This window comes from Mytilus galloprovincialis, chromosome 3 (assembly GCF_965363235.1).
Source record: "Mytilus galloprovincialis chromosome 3, xbMytGall1.hap1.1, whole genome shotgun sequence".
Taxonomy (NCBI): domain Eukaryota; kingdom Metazoa; phylum Mollusca; class Bivalvia; order Mytilida; family Mytilidae; genus Mytilus; species Mytilus galloprovincialis.
The window spans coordinates 61,036,909-61,061,709 of record NC_134840.1 but is presented as its reverse complement, the minus strand read 5'-3'; the positions used below and the strand labels follow the sequence as shown (position 1 = coordinate 61,061,709).

General features: G+C 34.2%; 2 protein-coding genes across 3 annotated transcripts in view; both read right to left on the bottom strand.

Moving 5' to 3' along the window:
• The window catches only part of LOC143068543 (protein-glucosylgalactosylhydroxylysine glucosidase-like), a 270,827-nt gene that overhangs the window by 149,472 nt on the left and 96,554 nt on the right, over nucleotides 1-24,801 (bottom strand). The gene's annotated exons all lie outside the window — the stretch shown is intronic.
• Nucleotides 9,102-23,301, bottom strand: LOC143068547 (beta-1,3-N-acetylglucosaminyltransferase lunatic fringe-like). The gene is made up of 6 exons (XM_076242695.1): nucleotides 23,135-23,301; nucleotides 22,731-22,816; nucleotides 22,221-22,291; nucleotides 17,796-17,890; nucleotides 17,116-17,186; nucleotides 9,102-11,180 (listed from the first exon to the last, which is right to left on the bottom strand). Exons 1-6 carry the CDS (start codon nucleotides 23,162-23,164, stop codon nucleotides 11,114-11,116), a joined length of 420 nt encoding a protein of 139 aa, XP_076098810.1. The 5' UTR covers nucleotides 23,165-23,301; the 3' UTR covers nucleotides 9,102-11,113.

Genomic DNA, 24,801 nt, shown 5'->3' with positions numbered 1-24,801 from the left:
GTGCATGTGGTATATAAGGTGTATAACATCCTCCTGTGTTACATCAACTGGGGTACATGTGGTATATAAGGTGTATAACATCCTCCTGTGTTACATCCACCAGGATACATGTGGTATATAGGGTGTATAACATCCTCTTGTGTTGCATAAACTAGGGTGCATGTGGTATATAAGGTGTATTACATCCTCCTGTGTTACATCCCCCAGAGTACATGTGGTATATTAGGTGTATAACATCCTCCTGTGTTACATCCACCAGGATACATGTGGTATATTAGGTGTAACATCCTCCTGTGTTACATCCACCAGGATACATGTGGTATATTAGGTGTATAACATCCTCCTGTGTTACATCAACCAGGGTACATGTTGTATGTAAGGTGTATAACATCCTCCTGAGTTACATCCACCAGGATACATGTGGTATATTAGGTGTATAACATCATTCTGTGTTACATCAACCCGGGTACATGTGGTATATAAGGTGCATAACATCCTCCTGTGTTACATCAACCAGAGTACATGTGGTATATAGGGTGTATAACATCCTCCTGTGTTACATCAACCAGGATACATGTGGTATATTAGGTGTATAACTTCCTCCTGTGTTACATCAACCAGGGTACATGTGGTAAATTAGGTGTATAACATCCTCCTGTGTTACATCAACCGGGGTACATGTGGTATATAAGGTGTATAACATCCTCCTGTGTTACATCAACCGGGGTACATGTGGTATATAAGGTGTATAACATCCTCCTGTGTTACATCCACCAGGATACATGTGGTATATAGGGTGTATAACATCCTCTTGTGTTGCATAAACTAGGGTGCATGTGGTATATAAGGTGTATAACATCCTCCTGTGTTACATCCCCCAGAGTACATGTGGTATATTAGGTGTATAACATCCTCCTGTGTTACATCAACCAGGATACATGTGGTATATTAGGTGTATAACATCATCCTGTGTTACATCCACCAGGATACATGTGGTATATTAGGTGTATAACATCCTCCTGTGTTACATCAACCAGGGTACATGTTGTATGTAAGGTGTATAACATCCTCCTGTGTTACATCCACCAGGATACATGTGGTATATTAGGTGTATAACATCATCCTGTGTTACATCAACCCGGGTACATGTGGTATATAAGGTGCATAACATCCTCCTGTGTTACATCAACCAGAGTACATGTGGTATATAGGGTGTATAACATCCTCCTGTGTTACATCAACCCGGGTACATGTTGTATGTAAGGTGTATAACATCCTCCTGTGTTACATCAACCCGGGTACATGTGGTATATAGGGTGTATAACATCCTCCCGTGTTACATCAACCCGGGTACATGTTGTATGTTAGGTGTATAACATCCTTCTGTGTTACATCAACCCGGGTACATGTGGTATGTAAGTTGTATAACATCCTCCTGTGTTACATCAACCCGGGTACATGTTGTATGTAAGGTGTATAACATCCTGCTGTGTTACATCAACCAGGGTACATGTGGTATATAAGGTGCATAACATCATCCTGTGTTACATCAACCAGGGTACATGTGGTATATTAGGTGTATAACATCCTCTTGTGTTACATCATCCCGGGTACATGTGGTATTTAAGGTGTATAACATCCTCCTGTGTTACATCAACCAGGGTACATGTTGTATGTAAGGTGTATAACATCCTCCTGTGTTACATCAACCCGGGTACATGTTGTATGTAAGGTGTATAACATCCTCCTGTGTTACATCCACCAGGATACATGTGGTATATAAGGTGCATAACATCCTTCTGTGTTACATCAACCCGGGTACATGTTGTATGTAAGGTGTATAACATCCTCCTGTGTTACATCCCCCAGAGTACATGTGGTATATTAGGTGTATAACATCCTCTTGTGTTATATCATCCCGGGTACATGTTGTATGTAAGGTGTATAACATCCTCTTGTGTTACATCCTCCAGGGTACATGTTGTATGTAAGGTGTATAACATCCTCTTGTGTTACATCAACACGGGTACATGTGGTATATAGGGTGCATAACAACCTTCTGTGTTACATGAACACGGGTACATGTTGTATGTAAGGTGTATAACATCCTCCTGTGTTACATCCACCAGGGTACATGTGGTATATAAGGTGTATAACATCATCCTGTGTTACATCAACCAGGATACATGTGGTATATAAGGTGTATAACATCCTCCTGTGTTACATCAACCAGGGTACATGTGGTATATAAGGTGTATAACATCCTCCTGTGTTACATCCACCAGAGTACATGTGGTATATAGGGTGTATAACATCCTCCTGTGTTACATCTACCAGGATACATGTGGTATATAAGGTGTATAACATCCTCCTGTGTTACATCGACCCGGGTTGATGTTGTATGTAAGGTGTATAACATCCTCCTGTGTTACATCAATCAGGGTACATGTGGTATATAAGGTGTATAACATCCTCCGGTGTTATATCAACCAGGGTACATGTGGTATATAAGGTGTATAACATCCTCCTGTGTTACATCAACCGGGGTGCATGTGGTATATAAGGTGTATAACATCCTCCTGTGTTACATCAACTGGGGTACATGTGGTATATAAGATGTATAACATGCTCCTGTGTTACATCCACCAGGATACATGTGGTATATAGGGTGTATAACATCCTCTTGTGTTGCATAAACTAGGGTGCATGTGGTATATAAGGTGTATTACATCCTCCTGTGTTACATCCCCCAGAGTACATGTGGTATATTAGGTGTATAACATCCTCCTGTGTTACATCCACCAGGATACATGTGGTATATTAGGTGTAACATCCTCCTGTGTTACATCCACCAGGATACATGTGGTATATTAGGTGTATAACATCCTCCTGTGTTACATCAACCAGGGTACATGTTGTATGTAAGGTGTATAACATCCTCCTGAGTTACATCCACCAGGATACATGTGGTATATTAGGTGTATAACATCATTCTGTGTTACATCAACCCGGGTACATGTGGTATATAAGGTGCATAACATCCTCCTGTGTTACATCAACCAGAGTACATGTGGTATATAGGGTGTATAACATCCTCCTGTGTTACATCAACCAGGATACATGTGGTATATTAGGTGTATAACTTCCTCCTGTGTTACATCAACCAGGGTACATGTGGTAAATTAGGTGTATAACATCCTCCTGTGTTACATCAACCGGGGTACATGTGGTATATAAGGTGTATAACATCCTCCTGTGTTACATCAACCGGGGTACATGTGGTATATAAGGTGTATAACATCCTCCTGTGTTACATCCACCAGGATACATGTGGTATATAGGGTGTATAACATCCTCTTGTGTTGCATAAACTAGGGTGCATGTGGTATATAAGGTGTATAACATCCTCCTGTGTTACATCCCCCAGAGTACATGTGGTATATTAGGTGTATAACATCCTCCTGTGTTACATCAACCAGGATACATGTGGTATATTAGGTGTATAACATCATCCTGTGTTACATCCACCAGGATACATGTGGTATATTAGGTGTATAACATCCTCCTGTGTTACATCAACCAGGGTACATGTTGTATGTAAGGTGTATAACATCCTCCTGTGTTACATCCACCAGGATACATGTGGTATATTAGGTGTATAACATCATCCTGTGTTACATCAACCCGGGTACATGTGGTATATAAGGTGCATAACATCCTCCTGTGTTACATCAACCAGAGTACATGTGGTATATAGGGTGTATAACATCCTCCTGTGTTACATCAACCCGGGTACATGTTGTATGTAAGGTGTATAACATCCTCCTGTGTTACATCAACCCGGGTACATGTGGTATATAGGGTGTATAACATCCTCCCGTGTTACATCAACCCGGGTACATGTTGTATGTAAGGTGTATAACATCCTTCTGTGTTACATCAACCCGGGTACATGTGGTATGTAAGTTGTATAACATCCTCCTGTGTTACATCAACCCGGGTACATGTTGTATGTAAGGTGTATAACATCCTGCTGTGTTACATCAACCAGGGTACATGTGGTATATAAGGTGCATAACATCATCCTGTGTTACATCAACCAGGGTACATGTGGTATATTAGGTGTATAACATCCTCTTGTGTTACATCAACCCGGGTACATGTGGTATTTAAGGGGTATAACATCCTCCTGTGTTACATCAACCAGGGTACATGTTGTATGTAAGGTGTATAACATCCTCCTGTGTTACATCAACCCGGGTACATGTTGTATGTAAGGTGTATAACATCCTCCTGTGTTACATCCACCAGGATACATGTGGTATATAAGGTGCATAACATCCTTCTGTGTTACATCAACCCGGGTACATGTTGTATGTAAGGTGTATAACATCCTCCTGTGTTACATCCCCCAGAGTACATGTGGTATATTAGGTGTATAACATCCTCTTGTGTTATATCATCCCGGGTACATGTTGTATGTAAGGTGTATAACATCCTCTTGTGTTACATCCTCCAGGGTACATGTTGTATGTAAGGTGTATAACATCCTCTTGTGTTACATCAACACGGGTACATGTGGTATATAGGGTGCATAACAACCTTCTGTGTTACATGAACACGGGTACATGTTGTATGTAAGGTGTATAACATCCTCCTGTGTTACATCCACCAGGGTACATGTGGTATATAAGGTGTATAACATCATCCTGTGTTACATCAACCAGGATACATGTGGTATATAAGGTGTATAACATCCTCCTGTGTTACATCAACCAGGGTACATGTGGTATATAAGGTGTATAACATCCTCCTGTGTTACATCCACCAGAGTACATGTGGTATATAGGGTGTATAACATCCTCCTGTGTTGCATAAACTAGAGTACATGTTGTATATAAGGTGTATAACATCCTCCTGTGTTACATCCACCAATATACATGTGGTATATAGGGTGTATAACATCCTCCTGTGTTACATCAACCAGGGTACATGTGGTATATAAGGTGTATAACATCCTTCTGTGTTACATCAACCCGGGTACATGTTGGATGTAAGGTGTATAACATCCTCCTGTGTTACATCCATCAGGATACATGTGGTATATAAGGTGTATAACATCCTCCTGTGTTACATCCACCAGGATACATGTGGTATATAAGGTGTATAACATCCTCCTGTGTTGCATAAACTAGGGTACATGTGGTATATAAGGTGTATAACATCCTCCTGTGTTACATCCACCAGAGTACATGTGGTATATTAGGTGTATAACATCCTCCTGTGTTACATCCACCAGGATACATGTGGTATATAAGGTGCATAACATCCTTTTGTGTTTCATCCACCAGAGTACATGTGATATATTAGGTGTATAACATCCTCCTGTGTTACATCATCCCGGGTACATGTTGTATGTAAGGTGTATAACATCCTCCTGTGTTACATCCACCAGAGTTATGTGGTATATTAGGTGTATAACATCCTCCTGTGTTACATCAACACGGGTACATGTGGTATGAAAGGTGTATAACATCCTCCAGTGTTACATCAACCCGGGTACATGTTGGATGTAAGGTGTATAACATCCTCTTGTGTTACATCAACCCGGGTACATGTTAGATGTAAGGTGTATAACATCCTCTTGTGTTACATCAACCCGGGTACATGTTGGATGTAAGGTGTATAACATCCTCTTGTGTTACATCAACCAGGGTACATGTGGTATATAGGGTGTATAATATCCTCCTGTGTTACATCAACCGGGGTACATGTTGTATGTAAGGTGTATAACATCCTCCTGTGTTACATCAACCAGGGTACATGTGGTATATAAGGTGTATAACATCCTCCTTTGTTACATCCACCAGGATACATGTTGTATGTAAGGTGTATAACATCCTCCTGTGTTACATCCACCAGGATACATGTTGTATGTAAGGTGTATAACATCCTCCTGTGTTACATCCACCAGGATACATGTTGTATGTAAGGTGTATAACATCCTCCTGTGTTACATCCACCAGGATACATGTTGTATGTAAGGTGTATAACATCTTCCTGTGTTACATCCACCAGGATACATGTTGTATGTAAGGTGTATAACATCCTCCTGTGTTACATCCACCAGGATACATGTTGTATGTAAGGTGTATAACATCCTCCTGTGTTACATCAACCCGGGTACATGTTGTATGTAAGGTGTATAATATCCTCTTGTGTTACATCAACCCGGGTACATGTTGGATGTAAGGTGTATAACATCCTCCTGTGTTACATCCACCAGGATACATGTTGTATGTAAGGTGTATAACATCCTCCTGTGTTACATCAACCCGGGTACATCTTGGATGTAAGGTGTATAACATCCTCCTGTGTTACATCTTCCAGGATACATGTTGTATGTAAGGTGTATAACATCCTCCTGTGTCACATCAACCCGGGTACATCTTGGATGTAAGGTGTATAACATCCTCCTGTGTTACATCCACCAGGATACATGTTGTATGTAAGGTGTATAACATCCTCCTGTGTTACATCAACCAGGGTACATGTGGTATATAAGGTGTAAAATATCCTCCTGTGTTACATCCACCAGGATACATGTTGTATGTAAGGTGTATAACATCCTCCTGTGTTACATCAACCCGGGTACATCTTGGATGTAAGGTGTATAACATCCTCCTGTGTTACATCCACCAGGATACATGTTGTATGTAAGGTGTATAACATCCTTCTGTGTTACATCCACCAGAGTACATGTGGTATATAAGGTGTATAACATCCTTCTGTGTTACATCTACCAGGATACATGTGGTATATAGGGTGTATAACATCCTTCTGTGTTACATCCACCAGGATACATGTGGTATATAGGGTGTATAACATCCTTCTGTGTTACATCCACCAGAGTACATGTGGTATATAGGGTGTATAAAATCCTTCTGTGTTACATCCACCAGAGTACATGTGGTATATAAGGTGTATAACATCCTTCTGTGTTACATCCACCAGAGTACATGTGGTATATAAGGTGTATAACATCCTTCTGTGTTACATCCACCAGAGTACATGTGGTATATAAGGTGTATAACATCCTTCTGTGTTACATCCACCAGAGTACATGTGGTATATAAGGTGTATAACATCCTTCTGTGTTACATCCACCAGAGTACATGTGGTATATAAGGTGTATAACATCCTCCTGTGTTACATCCACCAGGATACATGTGGTATATAAGGTGTATAACATCCTCCTGTGTTACATCCACCAGAGTACATGTGGTATATAAGGTGTATAACATCCTCCTGTGTTACATCAACCAGGATACATGTGGTATACAAGGTGTATAACATCCTTCTGTGTTACATCAACCATTGCATTGACTTAAGACTCAGGTGGTTTAATTTATGAAACTTTATAAATTGACTTCCAAAAATGGGGTAGACTTACTTTCCTTTTATTTGGTATCATATGGCTTTGAAACTTTGTAAACTGTTTTATAATATACTAAGCTTAAATCATGCCAAGTTTTATCAGAATTGGTCAAGTTTTAGGCCCCTAAGAGGTGCATTTCAGCAAATTTTGAATTTTTACTTTAACAGCTTCTCTGAATGTTCTATTGGTAATAATTTGTCAAACTACATGAGAAGAAATGATTTTCACCTTCATCTGATAGAAATTTTGTGAAAAAGTCACTTTTCAGGTTAAATGACCAAAATGTAGCTTTTTCACTTTTTTCTATATTTTTGCAAAAACAGCATGCTTAATTTCTCTCTGACAGGTTTTTTCTGATATCTATTTGTGTTTGTGGTATTTATTTCAGTTGTTTTACTCATTTGTGAACTCTGAACCCCCAAAAAAGTAGATAAAAACATAAAAAGAGTGCAAAATGTGCTGTTTTAATAGTCTAAGTCTAACGGTCAGTATACACAGCAGGTGAAATGTGAAGTTCTATGCACTTAAAAGTTGTATTCCTAAATAGATTGCACTGAATCTATACCAGAAACACTTATTACTGGTTGTTTAACCATTTCTGTTTAACAGACTACCTTTATTTTCTTCTGTTGGATAGCTAGTGGTTAAAATATTGACCTTTTGAGGCTGAAATTTCATTCAGGTTTTAAACAGTAAAGTTAATAAACTTTGCATCAGACCATACTGTCTACATATATAGTTGATAGTGACAGTCTTGTTACATCCAGGCTCCATGTTTTGTCATATCTAAGCATAGATTTAAGCAAAAAGAAGCATATCTCCATCTCCCATATCATTTATATGCTTTTTAATATGCAAATGCGGGGAATGGCCTAAATTGACAACCTGATTTTTTAAGCTTGACATTGCTAAAGACTTTTTTTATCCACATGTGTTATGCTATTTGAAACTTATATTTCCATTAAAAATACATTTATAATATGTTAAAGTTTTTTTGATAACTTAACAACTTCAGAAAATTGTGGTTAGTGAAAAATATTACATTTGATATAAGACCTCACTTTATTTAAAAACCTCTATTTTTTGGCACAGGCTCATATAAAATGAACTTCTGGCCATTTTTCATAAGTCTGATACATGAAGTACCCCTACAGAAAAAAAAGTTGAGGGCCAGTTGATGGCCATGTGGCGGACAGTTGAGGGTGAGCTGTTCTAAACAAAATAGTTGAGGGCTAGGTGTTGAGCATCTTAGCTCAACTCAAACCTGGCCAAGCACTGTATGTTTAATAGATGTCGCTCAACTGGCCCTCAACTGAAGCTTGCCATTAAGTTGAGGAATAAGTTGAGCAATTGATCTTTGGTTTTCATATAGTTAAGCAAAAGTTGAGCATTCAGACTTTGAAATTTTTGTAGTTGAGGAAAAGTTGAGCATTCAGACTTTGAAATTTTTGTAGTTGAGCAAAAGTTGAGCAATTAGAAATATGACCTGATGATATGAATGTTATGTGCCATCTGTTTTATCTGTCTTTAGTGCAAATGGACAGGAAGTATTATTATTAAATGTACACAAAGTTTGAGGCAAAATTAAGGGAAGCACATGTATTTATACATTTTTCTGTATTTTAACTTTTAATAACTAAATCTTTTACATAAAGATAAAAAACAAACAGTATTTCTTTTATTATAATTAAGATATATCAAATATTCAAGAAAATATTACATGTTTTTCGTCTTCTATGTCATCATTACACATGAAACACATTCTTTCGTCTACATTATACAAACAAAACATTACTTAATTACATTGTTTACAGAAGCTCCCATATCGCCTTAGTTATTTCTGTGTACCTGAAAATTTGTACTAAGGCAAACTGGGATTAATTTTATATAATTATTTTGACAGCTAAGGCGAAATGAGAATAAAACATCAGATGATGAATTTTCAGTTTATATATATTAAGTACGAAAATGTCAAATTATAGTGTAATGAGATTTTGAGCCATCTCATTGATCAGTATGCTACATAGTGCCCCCAAATGACCAGTATAAAACTATCCAGCAAGAGAGAAAAGGGATAGGTCAATATAAGAAACCTTAGTAACAAGGCAACTTCAGTTCAATTTCAAATGTCAGAGGGAATATCTTTTTAAATGTGGTAGGAGTACCAAAGAGACAACTCTCCATCAAGACACAGCGTAGTTAAAGTAAGCAATAATAGGTTATAATACAGCCTTCAATACAAAGGCCTGGCTCACATTGGACAGCATCCTACTAAGGGCTCTCTTTAGACCCAAACCACTGTTATAAAACAATTTAAACAGGAAAAAACAAATAAGGTTCACGTATTGCATTTCTGAAATACAAATAATAATTAATTGATTAAATTGCTTCACAATTGCATTTGAACTTCTAGATTGACTTTTAAACAAACTTTATCTTGCTTTCAATAATCTGCATAAAGAGTTATTTCAGACCGGTCATCCTTTTTTCATGATATTCCAATAGCAAAATCAAGGGAAAGCAAGAAAATTTTACTTTAAAATTTAATTTTGAACAATGGAGGACTGAAATAAAACAAACCATGTGCTGATTACAAAAAAATAATCAACTGGTAGAGGAAATCATAAATCAGCTATTAGTTAATAAAGTGTTAACTGTCATGGAAATTATAATGAACAAGAATGTGTCCTCAGTACACGAATGCCCCACTCACACTATCATTTTCTATGTTCAGTGGACCGTGAAATTCGGGTAAAATCTCTAATTTGGCATTAAAATTAAAAAGATCATATCATAGGGAACATGTGTACCAAGTTTGAAGTCAATTGGACTTCAACTTCATCAAAAACTACCTTGACCAAAAACTTTAACCTGAAGCGGGACAGACGGACGAACAGACAGACAGACGGACGGACGAACGGACGAACGGACGCACAGACCAGAAAACATAATGCCCCTCTACTATCGTAGGTGGGGCATAAAAATAAAATAAAGGACAAATTCACAATAAAAATATTGTATTTTCTCATTATTAAACTTTAGTCACAACTTTATTTTGATGAATGTGATATGAAATTTTACATAAAATTTAAAAATTTAAATGAGATCAGAACACAACCAACTTATCAATCAATTGCACTTCACATGTAAGCACCAAACATCTATTCTGAAATTCTTTTTTTATCATTTGTTGTATCAGCAATTTTGCAAAACATAAAACCTTAAGAGCTCAGTTTTACAACTATAAAATACAGTTGTCTAAAAAATTATTTGGGTTTAATTTAACTTGGATTTACATAATTATCTCCCTTGAATAACATAAATTCAGTGGGACTTTTTTTCCAAAACAAATAACATAACAAAAAAAGATACTTGCAACACTTTTGAAACATAGTTACAAAATCAATAATTTTCATTAATTCAAGTTATAAAAATATAATCTACTACAACCATTTCATGCCAATATCACAGATTATAAAATTTATCATTTACAAATGTATCAAAAAGTTTTCATCTTTTGTTGATCTCGTTGAAATTGTTCTGCTTGTGCATGATACATTTACAAAAAGACTTGAATCTATAGTATAAATATAAAGTCTTGCAGCAGCATTTCAGCAACAGCACTATAGTTATATCTGAAGCAAGTAGGTATAGGTGAACACTATATAATACTGGTCACCATCTTGGCATGTCTACACACTGAGAAAGGTAGGGATACAGATGACAGTGAACTGTTTTAAATCTGAAAAGAAATGAGAATAAGAACACAATCTCGAGATATACTAGAAAATTTCAAAATATTGCTGAAACTATTATTGGTGTTTTTCATCATTTCTGTTTTTAACAAGTAAATGAGATGCACAGACCCTTTTGTGCTTTTTTTGTTTTTGAATTTACCATTAGCTATATATATTATTATGCTTTTTCAACTGATAATGTTGTTTTCTTCCATTTTTATTAAATTTTAATTATTTCTAATACTGTTGATGTCATTTTCATGATAACTGTAAGATCAAACTAGAGGCTCTAAAGAGCCTGTGTCGCTCACCTTGGCTTGGTCTATGTGCATATTAAACAAAGGACACAGATGGATTCATGGCAAAATTGTGTTTTGCTGATAGTGATGTGTTTGTAGATCTTACTTTACTGAACATTCTTGGTACTTAGAATTTTCTCTATCTATAATAAACTTGGACCTTTAGATACAGTGAAAAATATTTTGTAAAAATTTACAAAAATTTACCAAATTAGTGAAAATTGTTAAAAAAGATAGATAGATAGATCTTGACCTGTTACACAATTTTACCCCTTGTCAGATTTGCTCTAAATGCTTTGGTTTTTGAGTTACAACCCTAAAACTGCATTTTACCCCTATGTTCTATTTTTAGCCATGGTGGCCATCTTGGATGGTTGGCCTGGTCACCGGACACATTTTTTAAACAAGATATCCCAATGATGATTTTGGCCAAGTTTGGTGTAATTTGGCCAAGTAGTTTCAGAGGAGAAGATGTAAAAGATTACTAAGATTTTTGAAAAATGGTTAAAAATTGACTATTAAGGGCAATAACTCCTAAAGGGGTCAACTGACCATTTCGGTCATGTTGACTTATTTGTAAATCTTTTTTTGCTGAACATTATTGCTGTTTACAGTTTATCTCTATCTATAATAATATTCAAGATAATAACCAAAAAACAGCAAAATTTCATTAAAATTACTTATTCTGGGGCAGCAACCCAAAACCGGGTTGTCCAATTCATCTGAAAATTTCAGGGCAGGTAGATCTTGACCTGATAAACAAATTTACCTCATGTCAGATTTACTCTAAATGCTTTGGTTTTTGAGTTATAAGCCAAAAACTGCATTTTACCCAAGGTTCTATTTTTAGCCATGGCGGCCATCTTGATTGGATGGCTGGGTCACTGGACACATTTTTCAAACTACATACCCCAAAGATGGTTGTGGCCAAGTTTGGATTGATTTGGCCAAGTAGTTTCAGAGGAGAAGATTTTTGTAAAAGATTACTAAGATTTACGAAAAATGGTTAAAAATTGACTATAAAGGGCAATAACTCCTAAAGGGGTCAACTGACCATTTTGGTCATGTTGACTTATTTGTAAATATTACTTTGCTGAACATTATTGCTGTTTACAGTTTATCTCTATCTATAATAATATTCAAGATAATAACCAAAAACAGCAAAATTTCCTTAAAATGACTAATTCAGGGGCAGCAACCCAACAACAGGTTATCCGATTTATCTGAAAATTTCAGGGCAGATAGATCTTGACCTGTTACACAAGTTTACCCCATGTCAGATTTGCTCTAAATGCTTTGGTTTTTGAGTTATAAGCCAAAAACTGCATTTTACCCCTATGTTCTATTTTTAGCCATGGCGGCCATCTTGGATGGTTGGCCGGGTCACCGGACACATTTTTTAAACTAGATACCCCAATGATGATTTTGGCCAAGTTTGGTGTAATTTGGCCCAGTAGTTTCAGAGGAGAAGATTTTTGTAAAAGTTAACAACGCCAGACGACGGACGCCAAGTGATGGGAAAAGCTCACTTGGCCCTTTGGGCCAGGTGAGCTAAAAATTATTGCGTTCAGTTTTTATTGTAAATTGAAATGAAAGGACAAAACTAAACATTAAATATAAATCAATTGCTTTTAAAAAGCAATTGTAAACGGTCTTTCCCCCCTTTGAAACATGATTGTTTGTTATGTGTGTGCGTGTTTGTTTGTTTGTTTGATTCTGTAAGGGGTCTATATTATTCTGGGGAAGTTTCATGTTTAGTTCGGAAAGTTTTTATTTTATTTCAGGTCCAGCGCGCGACTTCTCGCACCAGATTGAGGAGACACGTGACGTGGGTTTCTAATAACGAAAACTTAGTATATTTATTCCTTTTTAGGTGGGGACGTTGAATAGACAACATGTATAGATACGGAATGTACACAATGTCATTTCTTTTGTCATTGTAGGAAATTGACATTTTGATCACAGTTCACCAGCAGTGCATGTTTTGGATTTAATTGATCCGGTGTAACTTTAATACACATTTAAGGATTATTTTCTGATAATGTACATTTTTCAGCACCTGTTTGTAACACAGATTAGTATTTCAATCTAGGAGCGGACATTTTATTGTAGGATTTCACTGAGATGTACGGACCTAGCAAGCGATTTTTACGGCATTGCAATTTCTTTTCTCTAGGAAAAGTCTTGAGAGATATCTGCACCACGTTGTTTTATAAACTTTTAGTACATGTATGCCCTGCTGAATGCAAATTTTGGGGTCCATTAGACTTGTAGTTTCAGAGTATAACTGATAACAAACATGTGGATTTTTTTTTCAGAAGAGATGTAAGAACAATATTAAACTGTCAATTGTTCTTGAACAATTGAGAGGTCTTTCCTTTTTCAATGTAAAATACATGTTCCAACAGACGTAGAATGTATTGAAAAGGTCAAGGTCAACCTTAAAAAGCTCGAAAACACACTAAAAATCCTTTAAATAAGGTTAAAAACACTAAATTCGCTATCTGGGACATGACCTTGACCTTTGACCTTTTGACCTTTGTCAAGGTCATCGGTCCCCAATGCCATTACTGAAGACCCCAAGGGTCTAGGACCTTTGGTTATATAGTAAAAGCTGATTTTGTCTTTTCAAAAACCTAAAACAGGGGTTATGCCCCTTATAGAAAGGTCAAATCTCTTTGATCAAAATGTAACAAAGTTGCGCCATAATGACCCAAACATTTTCCACCATTTAAAACTTCTGTAAGTATAATGGTTTCTGAGATTATCCCATAACAAGCTGTTAGGTCAGAGGTCAAGGTCAACATACAAATTTGACCTTGAGATATTTTTTAAAGATACATGAAATGATGATGATTGGTGAAGATCCTATGTGTCTACGACTTACGGTTTCTGAGTTTTGGTGGCCAACCGACACCGGTTAATTTTCATAGGGGCATAACCCTACCAATGAGTCGTTGAATCTTTTCGATCCAAATGTAACGAAGAACCGGGGTCTGGTCCTGAACAAATTTCACCCTTCATTTTTTTTCTACCTATTACGGTTACGGTGTTGGAACGATAACAAGGTTTTTGGGTTTCGGAGGGATTACTCCGAACCGACAAAATATTTCGACTCACAGGGTGAGTTCCGGATAGGTATTCATGACACCAATACAAAGTGTGAACATGAAAGCGACATGGTTTACGGTTACGGAGGGAAATTTTGTCAAAGTTTGGCGGAACAAGAAGAATAATAATCAGAAGAAATACAGTAAGGTCTTTCCCTTTAGTAAAAGGAAAGACCTTAATTAAAAACCAATTGTTCAGAGAACCATTGATGGTCTTTCCACTAGTAAAGATCTTTTTTATATGAAAATATTAAAATTCGGTTAAATGTCAATTTTAGCGTCAAATGACAGCTTATTGAACACTGATTCCAAAAATGTATGGTTTCTATATACTTTTACATTAAATTAGTACAAAAAAACGGCTACTTCCGGTTTACAAAAGGTCACTTCCGGTTGGATTTTTCAAGGTCTTCCGGTTTAAAAGATGTTACTTTCGGTATGTTTTGATAGTTTACTTGACACTGATTCCAAAAATAGATGGTTCTATATACTTTTACATTAAATTAGTACAAAAAAACGGCTACTTCCGGTTTACAAAAGGTCACTTCCGGTTGGATTTTTCAAGGTCACATTGCTTGCAACCTTTTGCCAAAAGTCCCATGGCTTTATATGTATATATAAGAGGAAAAAAGCAAAGGTCAAAATCTAGAACGTTAAATTTACCTATGACCTTGAGCTCAATTTCAAGGTCATCAACCAAGGACCTTAAATCAAAAGACTCTAGGCCTCTACTTTATATTGTTAATGAGTTAATGAGTTATATTACCATACAACTAATATTAGATATAAAAGGGGGCAAAACTCGCATTAAATGTTACGTAAGTAAAATTTACATGTTACGAAATAAGAGATAACAAGCCAAAATCAAAAATTTGATCATGAACTTGACCTTTGACCTTGACCTCATTTTCATACTTTTTGACCAAGGGCCTCAAATCAAAAGACCCTAGGCCTCTATCACTTATGGTTTTCCAGTTACAAATTTATTTCACTTATTTCAATACAAAAGGGGAAATTACTCTCATATGGGGTATTCGTAAAGCTTCGGTCAAAATAAAACGTAACATCCTGAGGATATAACGAGCAATTTTGAAAAATAAATTTGTCGCTTTCTTTTACAGTTGCGGAGGAGATCTGATAACAAGAAAAACAGTGTTTGGGGAGATAACTCTTACAAAGAAAAGTGTTTGGTTAAACAGGGTGAGTTTCAAAAGCGTATAGACTGTATGATCTCATATACAAAAATAAACAGCTGCGCCATGAGCGCATGATATGCTCGATGTCTTATGTGGAAGTCTTATGCAATAATCATAAATAGTTTATGAGAAAGTTTTAAGCAATAACCATATATTGTTTTAGAGACATGTGAAACCCCCCCACCTTGTTTTTTTTTTTACAAAAACTAAATATTACCAAAATAAAATTTTGAATCAAAACCAAAAAGTATACAGATCTTTAGATTAATATATCAAAGAAGTGAGTAAAGTTTTAAGCAATAATCATAACTTATTTTTGAGATACGGCGCGACATGTAAAAAGCCGTTTTACAAAATACTCAATAACTCAAAAATGAAATTTTGAATCATCACCAAAAAGTATACAGATATTGAGATTAATATAACAAAGACATGTGTAAAGTTTTAAGCAATAATCATAAATAGTTTTTGAGATATGGCGCGACATGTAAAAAAACCCTCCCCCTTTTTTTACAAAATACTCAATAACTCAAAAATGAAATTTTGAATCATCACCAAAAAGTATACAGATATTGAGATTAAAATACTAAGAAGTGTTTAAAGTTTTAAGTCATAATCAAGAATCGTTTTTGAGATACAGTGCGACATGTGAAAAAAACACACCCCTGTTTTAGTTATAAAGTGCCGTAACTCAAAAAGTTTAAATCTTATTTTCACCAAAAAGTATACAGATCATTTGACCATCATAAGAAACATTAATATTAAGTTTCATGAAATTTGGATAAGTCGTTCTCAAGTTACGGTGCGCCGTGTTGACGCAGGACAGACGGACGGACACTGGACATTTGTATATCATAATACGTCCCGTCAAAATTTTGACGGGCGTATAAAAACTAAGCGATATCTTTTGAAACATTTTTACACCGCAAGAAAAAATTAGGCAGAAGAAAAAAAAAAATAAATAAATAATCAGAACAAAATCAATAGGTCTTTCCACACGTAAAGGTGGAAAGACCTAATTATTGCAATTTTAAATGAACGGACAAAAATGCAACATTGATTATTGCAATTTCAGGAAACGCTGCATACAGATATATGTAGCAGATATTAAAATGTTAGTTATTACTATTGTGATACTCCCCCAATTGCATTATTCAAAACCTCATTTCTGAATTCAAAGTATCAATACATGTATATCTCATTATATTGAAAAGTTCAGAAAAAGTTTCAAAGGGAGATAATTATATAACTCATATACAAATATAAAACTTGATACTACATCGAGGCACAGTAACCATATTTTGTAAATATTGTAGAAACTGATTTTATGTTTACCTTGTTGGATCGTTTTCATGGCTGTACCCTTTTACATCTATCACATTACTGTTAAAATAACTTAAAGTCAGCTGAAAGAAAAATACAACTGCTGCTATTGACTATGAATAATTTGTCATTGTATAATGGCAAAATTTGTTTACAATGACAGAACAGTTCAATTATTCCTAATTAGCTGTATTGCTCATCATAAAATTAAATCAAATTCATTGAAAAATTAAAATAAAAATATGATTTTGATTGACAACTTCTTATTTTCTATAGAATTTCTGTTGTTAATGTTAGAGATCTTTGATAGTCTCTGATAATTTAATCACAACTTTTCACCAAGACTTTGCACTTTAAGTTCTGATTGATTTAAGCAATTTCAATTGATAGTTCATAGAGTGTCTTTTAATGTTGTAATATTACACAACTGTCTTAGGTAGTGTGAAGGTTTTCATAAATTGTAACTTTGATGGAGAGATGTTTTATTGGCACTCATACCACATCTTCTTATTTAGAAGTACTGACAGTAATGCAACTTTATAGAAAATTTCATTGATCTATCACCAGATGTTCTAATTTAACTACCTTAAGCAAAAAACTCAACAATTATTGACACTGCTAAGGATGACGACGCTGCTGCAAGAAAAGCAACGAGTGTGTATGATTGCTGTCAGTGACTTTGGTGTACATACCTGATCAGAGAGTTGATGCTGAGGAATCCTATGTAGTCCCTCTAAGTGGGAATGAAATTCTTTAATTTTTGTTAATGGCACTTTCAATAGATGATCTGAAAAATAAGATGATATTTTTTTTAATTATTTAATTTTGCATGTTTGAATACTTCAGAAATCACCATACTAGACATCAATATTATCTTGCAACTAAGCAAAACTATACAGAAAAGACAATTTTGAATTCAACAGCTAGTCTAGCAATGTATATATTTAGCTTATTTCTGTAATATTCTGTAATTATTAGCAAAAGTGTAAAGGTAATGGAAGAAACATAGATATTGCATTCTGGTCTCATGTTAAAAAATAATAATACTGTAAGTTATGGAAAAAATACCATAAATAAAATACATGAATATATGCTCATTATACAAATAACGAAGTACTTAAATCTGTTTTTATTGAAATTGATTTATATTTTAACATAAATTTAATTTCAGTAATCTTTTGAAGAAGAAAAAATCATTATATATATGCATTACACATGTTACAAGTTATGGTTGTTGAAATTCAAAAAGAAAAAAGAAAAAAGAAAAAGAATTTCAAAATTTCAGAACTGTTAGATCATGTTTAATTAAATGGAGTTTAGCAAAGAAAACATGATAATCAGTTTAAATTATTAATTATAGATGGAAAAAACACCACTTATATTAACTAGAGGCTCTTAAGAGTCTGTGTCCCTCACCTTGGTCTATGTGCATATTAAACAAAGGACACGGATGGATTCATGACAAAATTGTGTTTTAGTGATGGTGATGTGTTTGTAGATCTTACTTTACTGAACATCCTTGCAACTTACAATTTTCTCTATCTATAATAAACTTGGCCCTTTAGTTACAAAAGATAATATTTTGTAAAAATTCACAAAAATTTGCTAAACATTATTGCTGTTTACAGTTTATCTCTATCTATAATAGTATTCAAGATAATAACCAAAAACGGCAAAATTTCTTTAAAAATTACCAATTTGGGGGCAGCAACCCATCAACCTGTTGTCCAATTCATTTGAAAATTTCAGGGCAGATAGATATTGACTTGATAAACAATTTAATCCCTGTCAGATTTGCTCTTAATGCTTTGGTTTCAGAGTTTCAAGCCAAAATCTACATTTTACCCCTATGTTCTATTTTTAGCCATGTTGGCCATATTGGTTGGTTGGCTGGGTTACCGCACACATTTTTTAAATAAGATACCCTAATAATGATTGTGACTAAGTTTGGTTATATTGGTCCAGAAGTTTCAGGAGAAGATTTTTGTAAAAGATTACAAAATCGTATAAAAAATTATTAAAAATTGACTTTAAAGGGCAATAACTACTTATGGGGTCGACTGATAATTTTAGTCATGTTAATTTATTTGTAGATCTTACTTTGCTGAACATTATTACTGTTTACAGTTTATCTCTATCTATAATAATATTCAAGATAATAACCAAAACAGCAAACTTTCCTTAAAATTACCAATTTAGGGGCAGCAACCCATCAACTGGTTGTCCGATTCCTCTGAGAATTTGAGGTCACATAGATCTTGACTTGATAAACACTTTCACCCCATGTCAGATTTGCTCTAAATGCTTTGGTTTCAGAGTTATAAGCCAAACTCTACATTTTACCCCTATGTTCTATTTTTAGCCATGGGGGCCATCTTGGTTGGTTGGCTGGGTCACCGCACACATTTTTAAAACTAGAAACCCAAATGATGATAGTGGCCAAGTTTGATTAAATTTGGCCCAGTAGTTTCAGAAAAGATTTTTGTAAAAATAAACGAAAATGAGGACGACTGACGACGACAACGGACGCCAAGTGATGAGAAAAGCTCACTTGGCCCTGTGGGCCAGGTGAGCTAAAATTAACATAATCATAAAGTCATTAGAATGAAACCAACTGAAAAAAGCATGTATCAAAAACTTTGAAATCATTCTTTTTCATTCAAATATACACAAGTGTTTCTTCTTAACCATGTTAACCTAATAAAACTAAATACTTTCACTATTCAAGCCTAATAAAATTGACAATATTAAACTGAATTTGAGGGCAGATATATCTTGACCTGATAAATACTTTCACCCCATGTCAGATTTGCTCTAAATGCTTTGGTTATAAGCCAAACTCTACATTTTACCCCTATGTTCTATTTTTAGCCATGGCGGCCTTCTTGGTTAGTTGGCCCGGTCACAGGACACATTTTTTAAACTAGATACCCCAATGATGATTGTGGCCAAGTTTGGTTAAATTTGGCCCAGAGGAGAAGATTTTTGTAAAAGTTTACCGAAGCCGGAAGACGACTGAAGCCAAGTGATGGGAAAAGCTCACTTGACCTTTCAGGTCAGGTGAGCTAAAAAGTAAAAAAAACAACATTCCCCAAACATCATTTATATCTAAAAGAAGCAACTGATTTTTACAATTGACGCAAAATATGATGGCATATTTTTCTTGTGGTGTACAAACATAGATAAATGTAAAATTCTTTAAAAGTATAGATTATTTAGATGGTGTTGAAACATACAGAATTCTTGGATTTCCTGTTTAGCAAATTGGAAAATATGCGTAAATGGATTGTCGATTAAAAGATTTATAAACAGGTAATTTTTTTATAAATGAGTGCAAGTGAGTATTAGAATCTACTGGTACCCTATTCAAATTATTCTACCACCAACTGTACCAAGGATTTCAACTGGAGTGTTTACAAAATGCAATCATAATAAAAGTATTACAACCTTTTCCAAAGTTAAAAGACAAAAAGATCCAAAATAAAAGAAAAGCAGTCCCACTTAAGTTGAAAGAAGAAAGGATCCTCTCAGACAGGTTGTAGAGTAAAAATAAGACATTTCAATATTATTAATCATATACCCCTTAGCTTTACATCTAGACTGGGATCATATTCTGGTATCAAATTCTCCTGTTGCACACATAAAATATATTTCATTAAAATATGTAGTAGTTTTCAATTTTAGTCATGACTTCCCTATCTGTTCAATGATGATTATTTTAGAATGATGAAATACATGTAATGATAAAAAAAGATAATGTTAAAGCAAATCACTCAGGTACTATAGAAACATTTATTTTTGTGGATACCAATTTTCGTGGATTGAAAGAAACTTTGCCTTTTTTTCATTATATTCAATTTTGTGGTTATTGCTCAATTCTGCATAAAAGCCGAAAGAAAATGTTTATATCTTTAACTTCAGGTTAACCTGTATCAATGAAATCCACAAAAAATGGTAAACCACTTAAAATAATGAATTCACAGTAACTAAATCATGTAAATAGTCAAAGTATGAGACACTGCAGAATAATAAACAAGATTTCAGTTGAAACTATTAAAATAATAAACAACAAATGAACAACATGCAGTAAACTGAAAATAAAGCAAACATTAAATTTACAGACATAAAACACATGATAAACAACAGCAAACAACTTCACTGTCAGCAGACTTACTATTCCTTTTCCTGTTCTAATAAATTCAATAACACATTTATATTTAAATTCATATTTAGACAATATAAATATTTAAATTAGAAAAGTGTCCAAGAAGTTTGTACAGTATCACAGTGTCTATACAAACAAATTTTGTATGGTTTAGATGAAGAATTTCTTATGAATTTGTGTTTAAAAGTTTCATTCGTCCTGTGTTGATGTTTGTGCCTTTTCTTAGTTAAAGGTATAATAGGAACTTTAAGCTGAAGAACAGCATTAAATACATGTGCATGTCATTATGTTCATAATCAAACTTGCCAAATTTCTGTTTTAGAACTGGTAATTTAACCTAATTGCTATTATTTTGCAATTGAGTGTCAGATAGAATTGAGAAATGTAAGTGATATTTTCTGAAGATAGCAAGTGTATTTCAATTTTAAAGTATTATTTAACAACTTAATAGACAATTAGTTTTTAAAATTGATCGGTTATCATATAAACAATGATAATTTGCAAGCAAGCTTCAAAGCTATTCTAGATTGCAATATGCAGCGTTTTCATCCTAAATTGAAAATTATTTTGAAATAAAAAAAGAATGTGTCACGAATGCCCCATTCATGCTTTGCAATTTTCCAATTTAAAAGGAGGCATTTCTTTAGAATGGCAAATGACTCACTACCTAAAATTTGTGTTTTTGTTCTTAGCATTGTGTAAGAGTTTCAGAAAAATTGATGAGACAAACTAAAGTCAGATAGCATATTGTCATGGAAAGCATAAAGGACATAAACGGTTAAAAGGGAAGATTCAACTGATGGTGCATTCATAGGCTTCACAGGCCAACATTATTTTCCTTGTATTTTAAATCTGTTAGAGTATTTTTTTATTTTTTTTTGTACTTTTAATATATGTCATCATGGTCATGTATGTACAGAAATGAGAATTATTGATTTTTTGAGACACTTACTTATGATATATCCCACAGTACAGTCATCTGGTAACCTTATGATGTCTCCTGTTGTCATTATCCTTCCTCCTCTGAAAATATAAAGTTAAAATTAAACATACTAAGAATGAATATCTTTTTTATGGTGATCATTTAGTCAAATCGACGATCTATGTTAGAAAATATTTTATAGATACAAGTCTTAGTCAAATAGGTAGTAGAACGTCAATGGAACAAAATTTGTCACAATGTTTGACATGAGTATATGAAGCTTGGTGCTATATATATATATATGTGAAAGCATGACTTAAAGTTGTTCATAAAATGACAGAAATGTGTCATATAGAGGTAAATCTGAGTATCATATTCCTTTGAAACAGCAGTAAAATGATAAATGTACTTTAGTCTGGTTACTGTCACAATGATCTTCAAACATCTTTAAGAATCTCACCACTGAAAAATTCTTATTCCAATTTTTGATGGTCCTAAAAATTGATCCATACAAATAATATTTAAAGGTATATATCTTACCCAGCATGTGGTACCATTTTATCAGCTAGACCTCTGCTTATACAGAAACCTGCACCTCCAGTTGCAAACCAAAATGCCAACTTTTGCTGTAATATAAAGGTTTTATAAATAATCTACCATACAGGACTATACATGATGATAATCATCCATATATTTCTGTTTTTAAAATGTTGGATTGCTTAAAGCTTTGTAAAGCTTTCCCAATTTAATAAACAAAATACTGATTTTTTTTATTAGATTTCACATAGATCTAATTTACTACACACAAGGCTAGATTTCAAGTCTAAAAATATGCGTGATTTTCATAGTCATTCTTGGTTTTAGTCAACTAACGTCAATACAAGTTCAAACTAAATTTTAAATCCAAGCAATTCAAAAGAATATAAAAGTGGCAATATAATTACTCCTGGGTTAGCTCTGTCTAGTACTTCCATTGGATGACTTATACTTGGTCTGCCTAAATACCAGTCATCACTGTGGTTATACTGCTGCAGAAACCCAACTAAAGCTGGTACATTCACATAGTTATCATCATCTACATGACAAAACCACCTGCAAAATTTTTAATAAAGTGTTAGCATATTGTGTTGTAGATAATAGTTACAAAATGCTTTATTTGTTGTAGAATCATTTACATGACAAAACCACCTGCAAAATGTTTAATAAGTGTTCATATTGTGTTGTAGATATGTTACAAACTGCTTTATTTGTTGTAGATGTGTTATGTGTTGTAAATAAAAGCTACACAATTCTAATGATGTGTTATATGTGATGTAGATAAAGGTTATACAATGTGTAATGTGATATGTGTTGTAGATAAAAGATACACAATGTGTTATGTGTTGTACAAAGTTACACAATGTGTTACTGTACATGTACATGTTGTATTGTAGTTAAAAGTTGCACAATGTGTTGTGTACATGTTATCTGTTAAAAGTTACACAATGTGTTGTGTACATGTTATCTGTTAAAAGTTACACAATGTGTCAGTGTATAAACTATACACAATTTGTCACATGTTGAAGATACAAGTTACACAATGTGTTCTGTTTACAAAATGTCTCACTTGTTGTAGAAGAAATTTAAGTCATACATTATGTGGAATATTTTCTTTTTTTCTTCCGAGGTATTAATTGTCTGTGCATTTTGGTTATCCCTGTTCTCCTTTTTGTCGAGCCTTCGACTTTAGTCGAAAAAGCTAGACTAAGCGATCCTACATTCCGTCATGGTCGGTGTCGTTGGCGGCGTCCACAAATATTCACTCTGTGGTTAAAGTTTTTGAAATTTTAATAACTTTCTTAAACCATACTGGATTTCTACCAAACTTGGACAGAAGCTTGTTTATGATTATAAGATAGTATCCAGAAGTAAATTTTGTGAAAATAAAATTCCATTTTTTCCGTATTTTACTTATAATTGGACTTAGTTTTTCTGCGGGAAAACATTACATACACTCTGTGGTTAAAGTTTTTAAAATTTAAATAACTTTCTTAAACTATCCTGGATTTCTATCAAACTTCGACAGAAGCTTATTTATGATCATAAGACAGTATCAAGAAGTAAATTTTCCGTATTTTACTTATAAATGCACTTAGTTTTTCTGCGGGAAAACATTACATCACTCTGTGGTTGTAGTTTTTAAAATTTTAATAACTTTCTTAAACTATCCTTGGTTTGTACCAAACTTAAACAGAAGCTTGTTTATGATCATAAGATAGTATCCAGAAGTAAATTCTGTAAAATGACAAATCCATTTTTTCCATAATATTTTACTTTAAATGGACTTTTTTTCTGCCAGGAAACAACACATTCACTCTGTGGTTAAATTTTTTTAAATTTTGATAACTTTCTTATACTATTTTTTATTTGTACCAAACTAAGACAGAAGCTTGTTTATGATCAAAAGCTAGTATCTAGAAGGACATTTTCTTAATATTTTGTACCTGTGTATCTGTATTTTACTTATAAATGGACTTAGTTTTTCTTCCAGTTAACATTACATCCAGTCTGCAGTTAAAGTTTTTAAAACATTTATTAGATTCATAAACTATCCAGGATTTTTTATGGAACT

What these genes read in the sequence shown, in the direction of transcription:
- LOC143068547 (XM_076242695.1), bottom strand. Translation starts at nt 23,164, where the DNA reads ATGGAAGTACTAGACAGAGCTAACCCAGGA. An exon ending in TAGACAGAGCTAACCCAGGA is followed by an intron (nt 22,817 to 23,134) that starts GTAATTATATTG and finishes TTTATATTACAG; the next exon opens with CAAAAGTTGGCATTTTGGTT. An exon ending in TACTGTGGGATATATCATAA is followed by an intron (nt 17,891 to 22,220) that starts GTAAGTGTCTCA and finishes CTTATTTTTCAG; the next exon opens with ATCATCTATTGAAAGTGCCA.